Consider the following 13,406-nt stretch of genomic DNA (forward strand, 5'->3'; position numbering starts at 1 on the left):
GAAAAACAATAACATGATCTGAAAAAAGGAATACTTATAACCAGCCGTTTCGGAAATTAAACTGGTGACTATCCCAAAAAAGGTTTCCTTGTCTTGTTTCGCATTGTTTATGAAACAGGTTACTCAATTGCTGTCTTCAGGAAAAGGGGTTCTGAGGCAAGGAATTAGCATCAATAAATTATCAACCAAATGACTTTCAACTGGCCCCTTTCATGAAATCGGTGGACTTTCAATTTGGCAATCTTCAAAAGGGAGTCAATATGGCGCGTTTTAGGGCCCAACACCTGGCTCTGCTTTGTCTCATTTTTTTACCCTCGTTGAGTTACGGAAACCTCGTAGTTGAGAAAGTATCTCGCAAGCACAACACAGACAAGGTTAGAAGTAACACCCCAAGAAGAATAAACTCTTCGAGGTCTCTTAACCTGCAGAGGAAGTCTAAGGAAACAGGTGAAACAGTGAAAGGAACACGAAAGAATTTTAGCCCTTTCATTTCTAGCTACGAAGGATCGCACTTTTCTGAAGCTCCGTTACCGATTCACATCGAGCATCTCAAAGACTACCCAGTTCCTGTTGCAGTCAAAAAGGAAACTTCTGAACATATTTTACACGTGCACATCCATGACAGTGAGTTTGTTTTCTCTGATTCTAGTTTTCTCACCAATTTCAAAACGCCTTGAATTGGTTAATGGCTTCAGTTGAGATGCAAATAATTAAAGGCCACACATCTCCCTGTATCTAACATGTAAACAATTTAATTTTTAGATAAAAGAAGCAAAATAAAAAGAAACAAAAGGGGTCATTAGGATCACTTAACCCAAGATTTAGATTTGCGTTAGGAACCTTAGGGTTCTCATGTTGAATTAGAGTATAACTTGAACTAAGCACAAATTTGAGTTGTGCTGTATTTACACATCTCGCATAAAAACCTTTCTGAGTCAAAAGAGTATTAGGCCCTCCTTTTTCACAAATATACACCGTATGCTTGTTGATCGAATAAGTACAAACCCTTTTAATTTCTCTTTGTTTTGTCAAGCACCTGGTTCATAAGATAAATCTTGCTGATAGTTATTCAACCTTTTTTCCTTGAAAAGCTCCATATGTACTCAACTCTCCCAAACTCTTAGCTATAAATGCGGTGATTTATGGCTTGTTATCTTTTTAGAAAATCCTTGCAAAAATGGCGGATTACTTTCTAAAGACGTAGCAGGAAGTTATCGCTGTATTTGCCCACCTCCGTTTGCTGGAGCCACTTGTGAAAGTAGGTCATGCCTGAGAAGGATAACGGCTTTTTAAACATAGCTGAGCATAATGAATTGGACATTCGTGTAAAGAAATGAAATCGTAATCGTTGATGGTATAATGGCGTCAATGAGAGACCCGGTATCTTCCGTATGGTTGACTCGGTCACAGACGACACTTGGTTAAACGAGCAAATATTTAGTTTAAGCAACGTGATGGCTGTTTGACTTCTCTTTCATGCATAAATCTTAAAGTTATCAAAAAATTAGAGGTCATTTGTTTGAAATTACATTGTAATTAACATTCTGCACTGACCAAACATTGTTTAAGGCGATAACTTTTTGTCCTGATTCTGATTTTATTTTTGTTATTAAGTACAACAGTATTGTTTCTCTGGACCATGCAAAAATGGAGGCAAGTGCCTAGAGATCAACAATGGTTATAAATGCACATGCCTCACAGGCTTCACTGGTGATGATTGTGAAGGTAAAAAAAAAAGACTAAGTACTTATTTTAGGGCTCCTCTGCTTTTCCTTTACATATATCTAAACTAATGGTATTTTTTAAAGGTGATATCTATATTGCGTTTTCCTTCTCCCCCGAACTAAGTCTTGTTGATTCCTCACAATATGATAATTGTTTCAGAGAAAACTTACTGTTCCCCCAACCCCTGTGAACATGGAGGTACATGTGTTGAGACCCTCCAAGGCTACAAATGCGTTTGTCAGGACGGTTACCAGGGGGAAGATTGTAAAGGTAAGATGGAAAATCCAAAAGTTTTATTCAAATTCACTTTTCATGGATCCCTCATTTGATATATCTGTTACAGTTATTCGGAAAAACCAAAAATGTGTTCAAACGCGTTGGTTAACGGAAACTGAGTTTGCAGTTATTGGTAATGGCTTTGGCGCAAGACAGCACAGCTTAATTTTGAATCCAAGAAAGCTGAGGTAACTTCAACGAATTCTGAAATCTTTAATATTTTTAATCAAACCAGGTACTGATGCTTGTTGGCCTAACCCTTGTCAACATGGTGGAAGCTGTGAAAGCATAAATGGTTCCCCACGCTGTCTGTGTCAACCGCAATATCATGGAACTTACTGTCATGGTAAGACAGGTGCCTGAGGGTATGAACGTGAGCTTGTGGCTCAATACTAGCTAAACGTAACGGGTTGCAAACCGTTGTTTCCTGGCTTATTCAATACAAGATTAAAATCATCCATGAATTGAGTTTTCAAGAGACTACCAGACATGGACTGCTCAGAAAACATGTACTGAGTCTATTTCAGATATTCTTAGAAGCAATCTTATTAACCAGAACCGTCAGTTCGTTTAAACGATGATATCAAATTGCCAATCATTACTTGCTTAAAATAATGATCGCTAAATTATAGCAAGCTATCAGACGTGGACAGGTCATTCTTAAAAGTAATTTATTTACCAGAACGGTCAGTTCGTTTGGCAGAGTTTCATCAAAATGCCAAATAATTTTATATCGAGGATATAAGAGTTCACAACTGCACGGAATCAAGAGGTGATCAAAAAAGAACATAACTGTTGTGAATATTGAGTTAATTTTCACCCATTTTAATGAGTCAACAGTCTTGATTTGCTTACCTTACTTGGCATGCAAGAAACAACTTTATTACTTACTACTCATTATGGTTCTTTTATGATTTATTTGCAGAGAGATATATCTGCTATGTGAATCCTTGTCATAATAGAGGAAGATGCGTAGAGAATCCTTTGGCCCCCTGTCTTTGTCAAAACGGATACGTAGGAAAATACTGCGCTGGTAAGAATGTGTCTACAATAATTATCAAATGCTATACCTCATATCTCAAAAGAAAGAGCATGCTAAATTTGAAACACTTGCTTTCTTCCTAAGATCACGTGTGTCGACCTAATCCATGCCTACACAGAGGCACTTGCAGAGTGGTAGACCATCCTCTAGGGTCCAGAAACAACAGATGGAAATATCACTGTACCTGTCCAGAGTGGTATCGAGGGCATATTTGTCATAGTAAGTATATATTGACAAGACTGCAATGCTTATGAAAGTAGCTTTTGGTTACTCGAAAGACAAAATTTTAATAAAGTGCACTGTTTACCCCATGTTATCTTTAGTTCCTCATCCGTGCATTCGTCAACCTTGCTTAAACGGGGGCACCTGCGTGGATCCCTTCAATTCCAAGGAAGAGAACGAAGATCAACCTGTTTATGATGTAGCGCTTCCTTGGTCGCACTTACACTTCCACTGCCACTGTCCGCCTGGTTTCATTGGATCTAGATGCGAAAGTAAGTCAACAGAAATTGAGGACGTCATCGCGGCGAAGCAGGCGAACTTACAGTAAAAAAAAAAAACAAAACAAACAAAAAGAGAAAAGGAAAATTTAGTCGCCAGTTGTGCAACGTCATTAGCAATTGAAATGCCGCCAATATTGGCCCGCGCTTAAGTCAGAACAATTTCTTCATTTTCTTGCCATGAAAATCTACGTCGTCCTTGTCAGGAGCGTTGCCAACTCGACACCTTCGACAATGAGATCCATGTTGGTTGAACAATCTACTTTCATTATATTTCTGAAAATATCGTGGTAATTGCAATTGAGAAGTAGCAAATAAAATATTTTCCAATGTGATCTCTTTTTATTCATTCGCCTTACCACTTCTACTTTTATCTCATCGTATTTTACGGGTGGCAACGTAATATTAATATCGAAGTCGCCATGGTCGTATTAAAAAATGAGTGGGCATGCTCTTTTGAGTAAAAGAAAATTAAGATGCTGATGAATTCAACAAATAATGTGTTAATGAAATAGAGAGGTAACCTTTTATAAGAGATTTGAAAAGGATTGATAAAAAAGTTTTTTATTATTCTTAAGTCACTCAAACGATCTTTTCAGCTGATGTTTGTTCGTTGTGCCATCATTTTGCTGAATGTATTGACCATCATTGTGTCTGCAAGCGTGGCTACATCGGAGACGGAAATTATTGTAAAAGTAAGTGCAACCTGCAAAATGCTATCTTTGCATGTAGTAAACTGACAATATGTATTTGGTTCGACAGCCCTGATGGCCCGCCTATAGCTGTCATGGTAGTACATAGTACATGTCTAGTGCTCTTTATTCTACATTGGAAAGTAGCTCAAGCTTAAACCAAACACGAAAACATTTTCAAATCATAAAAAGGAGGTGCACAGAAGAGTTGAGGAGACCCTGTAATATATTTCTTTTTCTTTTTCTATTCAATGAAATGGCGATATAATGAGTTAGTATTTTTATCACTATTATTCACACATTACCCCGATACAACAGTCCATACTATTATGTCAATCGTAAAACAAATGTAGATTCGAGTGAATGACTTGCTTGAATAAGATAATGATAACTGTGTAATTTTTTTTTATGCAGAGCCAACAAATAGATGTCATCCTAATCCTTGTCTTAATCAAGGAACGTGCTCTGAACGCCAGGACGGTAGTTACGACTGTGAGTGCGTCCCAGGATATTGTGGACTTCATTGCAAAGGTAATTTTTTTTCCCCTTTGCGCATTGAAATAAGACAAAAAATGTTCAAGTCAAATCTAAACTCGAGCCAAGTGACACATCCATCGTGATTCTTAGAAGCATCAGTACGTCTCAAGCTCTAGAGGAGGTTTAGGTTCGTTTCGTGACAAAGTCGTTTCGAGACATTTCAAAAGTCATTTTTCACCAAGGTTATTAAGACAGGATGCTGCTTCGCTGGTCCTGACTATTGTTTGTGACTGGTTTTCTGAGCTATCAAAATCCCATCAAGCTTTATAAAGAGAAAACTACATTTTAACTCGGCGAAAATAATGGCGGTTTACATTAATAGGATAAGTCCAAATTAATCATATTCTAGGGTAAGGCATTGAGTTGAGTTAAACAAGAGATCTTCTTCTCAACAGATATATGTGAACCATGTTTGTTACGGCCATGTTTAAATGGAGGGGAATGCATTCCAAAGGGAGAGAAACGCATATGCATTTGCAAACCGCCTTACCTTCCACCTGACTGTAATGGTAAATAGAAATGATATTTATCAATTTTACAAAATTTATACTATTTACCGGTGTACCTCTCGTATATCTAATCGCATAGTAATTTGCTCCAAACACTCCATCTGGAAGAGTATGAATGTCTGTGTGCACATTTGTGGAGCTCAAGTCCATATAATTAATTCATTATCTCCTCATAATTATGGGTGCTTACTGAAAATTGCAATAGAAAGTTTCAGTCGCTCATATTGGGATTTTTTTTTTTAATCAACTTCAGTTTCATTTCGGGATATTATATCTCTTGGGCTGGCTATTCCTGTTTATTTGACAAAGGCACGGTAAAATGACATCTTGCTTCTCTTCAGGGACTGTTGTTAATCGATGTATTCCAAATCCTTGCAAAAATGGTGCGAAGTGTAGGTTTTTGCCTGAGAAAGATGACTACATTTGTGATTGCCTTGGTAAATTCTCTGGAAAGGATTGCACCAGTGAGTGACGTTTTTTCTTATTTAATCTTCAAGCCTATACATAAAAAAATGTGATGATCATACACAGAACTTTCTTCTCATGGCCACTTTAGCGCTTACGATGTCATATCAGAATCTTTTTTAAGCAGCACCTTACGCTACGGAGTACGCGCAACACGCCCAGGAATTGCCCAGGTTTATCTCAACTTAGTAACAAATAATACCTTCTTACTCACCGAGCGCGAGGGCTGCACTGAGAAATATTGATCTGAAGTCGTGGACCGAGCGCAGCGAGGTGCGTATAAAAACGACTGAGGACCAATATTCCCCAATGTCGCTCGAACAAGCGAGGTTCGTAAGCAGTTTATTTTATGGCGCTCTACCAAACTTGTATAATTCGGATTGATCGGCTCTCGATCATAACAACAAGTACACGGCTGAAGACCACTTTCGTGGAAACCGTCCTTACGGCAAACTCCCAGCCAAGTAAGAACCAATAAGAACGCTCGGATTTACCGCAGGACTGCCTTGCCATATAACAATTTCGCGTCACCGATTTCTACTGGTCCAAGATAAGAAAAGTCCGTGGCTTTGTTTCCTGGTTCAAAACTGGTTCAACCCTAAGTTGAGATGAGTACAATCATTGATTCCCTCAGGATTTTTTATTATACTAAATCATTAATAGAAAACAAAATTAAAAAAATATATATATAAAAAAAGACAGTAGTCTAGGTTTGATGGCTTGAATAACGTTCTTGCCCACAGATTGCGACTGTCCTAAGGCGAAACCACGACCAGATGGGAAAGAAGTAATTGACGCTGAATGCGACGATGTCGGGGAATGTTTTTGTCCACCTGTTGCTGATGTTGATAAAGTCACATTTACGGAAGGTGGCTGTGTTCTTGGAGGTAAGTTATAGGGATACTTAAATTTTATTCTTTTAAATTAGGTAAAAGAAAACGCGCCTGCGCGATCAGTCGCTATTTTCAATTGCTTGGAAAAGTAAAGCTTTGATGTGCATAATATCATAGATTCTCTGAGAAGGGAGAGTGATATTCTTCAATTTCGCATTATATTCTTGGCCCTTCTTTGCGATACATAAGATCGGCCAAGCTCATCCTAATTATTAATATTTATTTCAACCATGATTGGTAAGTTCACGTTGAAGAGCGTCAAGGAGCACAAGCCCTAGACCTGACCAACACTCAGAATCTTAAAAATAACTGAAGAGAATTTACTGCTTTGTTATGACATTGACAAACAGTTAGACACGCTAGTCTTCGCGGATAAGGACGATTTCCATAGGCCCCGTCTCCTACCCCTTCTCCTTTCTTGCTAACGTGGTACGTTCAGGAACCCATGCACTTCTTTCAAAGAGGATACAATGTAGCTCCCGGTGTTGTAGTCAGGCCTCTGTCATATTTGGCGCAAGCCACCCCTTAAACCAGCTTTCAGCTAAACTTGGCCAGCCAGTCTAAATATTGCAAATACTAATACATACATAAACACATGACGATTAATTAAAGAAAAATTCTGGTGACTTACTGAAAGCTTCTTTTCGTCAAATTCAGGTCAAACCTTTTGCTTTAGTGCGCCATGCAGGAACGGAGGAACATGCGTGGATACTTTGGCTGGATTCAGATGTGATTGCGTTTCTCCATTTTACGGAACTTTTTGTGAATGTAAGTCCTACTGTTTTTGCTAGATTATATCAGCACCAATGATATATATAAGTTTTAATTTTTAGCGGGCTACGACATGTCAGTTAGCTAGCTTAGGTTAACGCGTACTTTTTGATAACAACCATATGTAGACGTCTGGAAAAGAGGTCTTCAACTCCTATTTCATCTCTATCTTGGTAGATAACAATGTCTCATTAAAATCCCTTAGAAGCTGCGTTAACAGAGTGACCCTACATTATCAAATCAGACGTCTACTTAATCTTTCGTTTCAGGCACTTCCTGTTTATGTGTTAAGCCTTGTAAGAATGGCGCTACTTGCGTAGACATCGCAACGAGACAATACAAGTGTACCTGCCCGCCCGGTTACACAGGACCTGACTGCTCAGGTATGTGACTCAACTTGTAGTTAAACTTTCGATTGTTGTTCCAACCAGGCGTTACTTATTTTTGTGAAGGTTTGGTCATCGAGAAGAATAACATTAGCTCACATTTGGATGACGTGCGTATCGAAAAATCACAAACAGAAAGCTAAACTCAGCGGTGATACAACAATACCCAATCGTTGATGAACTATCATCGAAAACCCCTTTTTATCCCTTCTCCCTTAAGTACCAACACCGCCTTGTGTAGGCAGTGTTACCATGTGGCTGGGGCATTAGACTTGTAATCTGGTGGTCGCGGCTCCTGTCCTTCACCCTACTACTCACAGGATTTTTTCTCAGTCGCCCCGAGTTCAACTCCTTGACTGCAAATGGCCTGTATACAGCTAACTGGTCTGTCCCCTGGTTTTTGGTATTTTAATACACTTTCTTCATTCATTTACTCATTCGTTCACTGATTTATTCACTCATTTGTATAGGCCCTGAAAGCCCTCTTTGAGAAGTAGCCAATTAAGTATACCTTCTTACATAAATACACACAACAGAACTGCATTGCAGCCACAATATTGCTGTTAAACCCTAATTTATTGATGAACACAAAATTTCATCTCTTGTTTGGAAATTAAGTAGGAGAGGATAGTTTTCATTCAGTTTTTTTTAGTTTGCTTCCATTCCCCCAATGCCATTTAACATGGGACTAATGATAACAGTATCTTACAATGAGAGATTTTGCATCTCTTTTATATTTATAGCTCCAGTGACACCAACAGAAAAGCACTGTATGAATGTCAACTGCCAGCATGGAGGCACTTGTGTAGAGCGTCTAAATGGGTACGATTGTATCTGCACACCACAGTACACAGGACCCCACTGTGGAGGTAATCACTACCTTTTATATCACCAGACAGCTTTGGTCTCTTTGATGAAAAAAAGTAGGAAGCCAAATTTTGTAGGAAGGAGAGTTCTTCAATTCTCCTATTACTTTTTAAAACAGGGCAATTCATCGTTGTTCAAAAAAATTATATGACGTTAAAGGCTATTTATGTCTGGTGGCTATGTCTAAAGGTATAATAGTCGTTCATGAAAAATTTTTACTCTTTCTTAGTCGACAAGTGCGCCAATTGTCATGAGGATGCAGAATGTGTCTATGGACGTTGTCGCTGTAGAGAGGGTTACGTTGGGACTGGATATGTGTGCGTGAAAGGTCAGTGAAAGATCTCTGTAACGATCGTGTTGCAGTTTCGAGTGCTTTATTTCAGATGGAATTAAGCAAATGAATCTTATGTTAATGATAATTCTTGGTAGGCTTAAAGTTGTTGGCAAAGCTAATATTCATCAGGTTGATACTGATATTATTGTCTTGTATCACATAAGCAGATAAGGATAAAGAATGTGGTATCTGCCCTGTTCATCACCACTGTGCACAGGGAGTCTGTGTTTGTATTCCCGGGTTCATTTGTCAAGGTAAAGACAATATTCATTCCACTGGAATGTAATAGTTCTTGAAGTTGTATAAATTGTATACAGAATTTTCCTTAAGGGACAGATTTATGCATTCATTTATCATTTTTCCCAAAAAAAAGTGGTTTCTTGCTTGCAAAAGTATTCAGGCCCTTAAAAGGCCAGTTCTATAATTATTATTGCATTTCATCAAAATGAGCGTACGACATTCATCGCTCATTTATTTGAACCAATAGTATGTTGAGTTCTTTAATTAACGAGGGCTTGATCTATTTTTTTTTTTTTTTTGACTAATCATTTTCTCTTTTCTTGTTTGTTTTCCAACTGCAGATAATGGGCGTTAGAGACGCTTTATAACCTATTGTTGGAAATTATTCAATTGCATGCATGTATGTTACTTCAAAGACTACCAACGTGACACAGTCATTATAACGAAACTTAATTAATAGTAAAAATGAAAATTTCCTTGATTGTGATTGGTTTAAAAAAGCTCCCCTTTTTCAGCATCAGACAGTTTTTTATCGGACAGTTTAATAAGCCAATCATATTCCAAGTTGTAGTTTAAATCAACAAATCGCATTCAAAGCTTTTGTTTAAATCAACCAATCACAACCTGGGTTTCTTTTAATGCAATTTTTTTTCCTCTCTTTCATAAATTGGCTATTCTTCATTACTCGGAAATTATAATTTTTATGATTAATTGGTAATAAGACTTCGTGTCGTCCAATTCGGTCTGTAGCAAAATCGTACGACCTCGCAGCGGGAGTCCGATTTGTTTATCACTCAATCCCATTGCTATTACTTAACTGTATTGTATGATCTAAAAAATAAATAAATAAATAAGGAATTCCTTTGAAACCAATTAAAGAGAAAGAAAAAGCCCGTTTATTTGTAGCTGGCCTAATTGATCACCTGAACCAGGTCTAGCTTCCGTGGCAACGTCTCTTTCATTGTATGCAGCACATGGCTTATAATCAATATCTACATGGTTTCTAAGATCCCGGTAAATGGTAAATGGTAAATTGTAACGTAACCTCGCGTTGTACCAGCTTTGTGTTTAGTTTATTGTAAATAGCCAGCTATGTTGCTTTATAATGACAATAAAATCGTGCGCTTCTTGCAAAGTGCACGCAAAGAACTATTTTTAGCTGAAAATTTCTTAACTCATATATACCTTTGTTTTAATCCTCGTGTAGATTTCCTATAAAATGGAAAGGCAACTGAATTCTTTGGGGCGCAAGTTAGTCCTCACCTTAACTAAAGAGAAACATGTCCAGAAATGCTACATATTCATTTTAAATCGACAAACGATGGCTACAAATTAATTATCTTGACGAGTTGTTAAGTTCAAACATTTACAAGCATTATAGCGTGACACCAAACATCAAAGGTGTGAACTAACACGCTAGAAACGTGTTATAATGCTGTAATTGTTTGTTAAGTTCATTTCTAGCATTTTAGTTCACACCTTTGATGTTTGGTGTTACGTTGTATTAGTACCCGCTTTTGTATTACATCATACTGTAAATATTTTATTCATCTACTTGTCTGTTATATAATTACTCACGTTCTGTTACTCATTGATTGAAGATGGCATAAGCATGCCGAAACGTCTCTCAAAAAAGTTGTCTATTTCTTACGACAAAATTAAACTTGAAAATATTTTTTGCTCTTACAGGAGAGACCTTTTTTACAATAGGATGCAAATCAATAGATAACGCGCTGAGAAGAAAGTGTTCAAAATTTTTAGGCTACATAAAACATTCTGAGTGCATTGTAACGATCCATCATTAAAAATGCTTCCTAGTGATGATAAGGTCGCAGAATTACACAGGTGACCAATCATTGTCCTTTCTTTGAATTCAATAAAACAAGGAGAAAAATACACGCTTAAAGGATTAAGAGCCTCTAATTCTTGTCACCTCGTTTTCAATTTGTTGACTCTACATGTACAATATTTTAGACTGCTTGCCTGTATTTTTATCTTAGGTAGTAAAACAGGCCATTATCCTCGGTGGTAAAACTGGGCATTCCTATGAAAAAACTTATTGACCGAGAGGGGGAACAAGGAGCCTGTTTTGAGCGAGGACACGGTTAATTATGAGATGACTGAGTTGATAGAGTAACAGCAAGATGTTCATGAACTGTACTTGAAGGTTTTACAGGACCAGCCTGCAGAAGTTAGTATCTGTAAATGAAAGATCCAATTTTGGACCAGATATTCACATCAATTCGAATCATTCACTCCGTTATAAACTTTTTTTTAATTTTATTTTTATTTCAAATCGGCTACTTTTCGTATTTCAAATGGAATTTTGACTGGATATAATTTCAAGATGTAAGACATATTTAGGAAGCATGTCTTCCAGAAAGAGTCCCAACCGCCACACCATCTTGTCATTCAAGTCCCCGTATGAACAGGAGGACTTGTATAGACCGAGCACCTCACTCGTATGATTGTAATAGTCCATTTTACAGTTGTGTGCTTGGTTGCCAAGGCTTTGAATGGGAGTGAGGCTAGGGGTGACCTTGTTATGATACAAACCTTGCTGCCTTTCAAATGTAAATCACTTTGTTATCATGCTAAGTAGATACAGGTCTCTATCACAACAAGGTCACCTTCAGCCTCACTCTGAATCAAAGGCTTGGCAACAAAGTACACAACTGTAAAATGGCCTATTGTACCCCGCGATACAATGGGCCTCACTGTGGTGTTAGGTAACGTAATCTAACGTCTAGTTCCAGTTTCCCAAGGGACACGAGATCTTAAGTGAGTTAAAAATAAGTCAATACCATATCGAACATGCGGATTCAATACATGGTTTGGAGAAGAGCAGCTGACAAGTGTGCTATCTGTGGCGTGAACGCAGACTGCATCCAAGGAAGATGTCGGAGTAAAGATACACGTGTAAGAAAAGGACACGTTTGCGCTGAAGATGTGATAACTTTGTGCGTAGACTTTAGTTGTGGACGTTATTTATCCTGTCTTCTTTGTCCAGTTGTCCTTGCATTCTTGTACAGATTCTGTTGTTATCATCACCGCGATCGTTCTAATTCTTATGTTATTCCTTCAACAATAACTTTAACTACCCTTATTACCACTGTTGTTTTAATGATCGCACCTCTCATCGTTGATTTCTTATTACGACAATGATAATCATCATTATCAACGTCATTATAATCACCATTATTCTTTCAAACAATTTGTTCGATTGGCACAATCCAGTGAAGTTCTAAAATTATAATATATATGTTTTTTCATCTCATGGTAGCAATAAAAGCAAAGAATGCAGCGAAGTGTTCTTTCCAATCAATCAACATTGTGTACATGGCTAATGCATTTGTTTTCAGGCATGCTGTGCTAGGTATGATATGCAAACCACTATTGCTGAACTTTTGCTCTTTTTATAATAGATATTTGTTGGAAAATATGTTGCATTGCTGTTGGGGCGTCATCGTGCAATTAGTTACACTTGATTTTGTTAGAGGGATTTTCACTAAAACCCGGCGGAGAACATTTGTAGTTAGGATCTTGTCTTTTGAGATTCTCTCAAAGTTGGTGGAAAATGCGTTATGAAAATTCATATTATCTGTAGGATAACGCTGCTCAACTTATAGATATCCAGGCCCAGTAGTTGGAACATTTTGGGTGTATTCCTAAAAGTCTCGCAGGATTGTTTGGCTGTAACTTAAAATTCCAGCCTTTAGACTCAGAGAAACGGCCAGTTTAATCGCTTCTCAGTCCTTTACAGAATTTGGTGCTCTCTTCATCAATATATACTGGAAACAAGCGAAAACGACATATACCGACCCGGAAAATTATGTAGTTTTGATTCTTATATCTAGAAATCAGGTTTCTCAAGATAGTCATCATAAGGAAAAGCGGTCAGAATGTAAAACGATTCCACAATGTATCGGCTAATTTTATCTGTAGCCTTGTGGAGAATCTTAATAGCATTTGGGTCTCTCAAATTTAATCCTAAAGACGCCTAAAAGTTGCAAAATGGTCAATTAATTTTGATTAGAATGACTCAAAATCATTTAGTTCTTCTCATTTGTATTATTTAGCCGTTCGTGTTTTTGTCGTAGTTTTAATCGTAAGGCTGTCAGTAATTTTATTGAGCAGTTTTCTCACTCTTTTTGTACCCTAGACACCAA

At 37.6% G+C, this 13,406-nt stretch overlaps 1 protein-coding gene across 2 annotated transcripts; it reads left to right on the forward strand.

Annotated features, from left to right (window-relative positions):
* The first annotated feature begins 194 nt into the window (after nucleotides 1-194).
* On the forward strand, nucleotides 195-10,389 carry LOC111342540 (uncharacterized). 2 transcript variants are annotated; one of them, XM_088751143.1, is made up of 19 exons: nucleotides 195-624; nucleotides 1,163-1,258; nucleotides 1,615-1,725; nucleotides 1,885-1,995; nucleotides 2,237-2,347; nucleotides 2,927-3,034; nucleotides 3,128-3,262; nucleotides 3,367-3,537; nucleotides 4,143-4,238; nucleotides 4,650-4,766; nucleotides 5,168-5,281; nucleotides 5,623-5,745; nucleotides 6,490-6,633; nucleotides 7,297-7,407; nucleotides 7,680-7,793; nucleotides 8,540-8,665; nucleotides 8,893-8,991; nucleotides 9,162-9,251; nucleotides 9,579-10,389. In XM_088751143.1, exons 1-19 carry the CDS (start codon nucleotides 213-215, stop codon nucleotides 9,590-9,592), a joined length of 2,403 nt encoding a protein of 800 aa, XP_088607269.1. In that variant the 5' UTR covers nucleotides 195-212; the 3' UTR covers nucleotides 9,593-10,389. The 2 variants fall into 2 exon arrangements, with proteins under 2 accessions (XP_088607269.1, XP_022805379.2); XM_022949644.2 differs by having other exon boundaries at nucleotides 197-624; nucleotides 9,165-9,251.
* The last annotated feature ends 3,017 nt before the right edge of the window (nucleotides 10,390-13,406 follow it).

Source organism: Stylophora pistillata, chromosome 2, assembly GCF_964205215.1.
Source record: "Stylophora pistillata chromosome 2, jaStyPist1.2, whole genome shotgun sequence".
Taxonomy (NCBI): Eukaryota; Metazoa; Cnidaria; class Anthozoa; order Scleractinia; family Pocilloporidae; genus Stylophora; species Stylophora pistillata.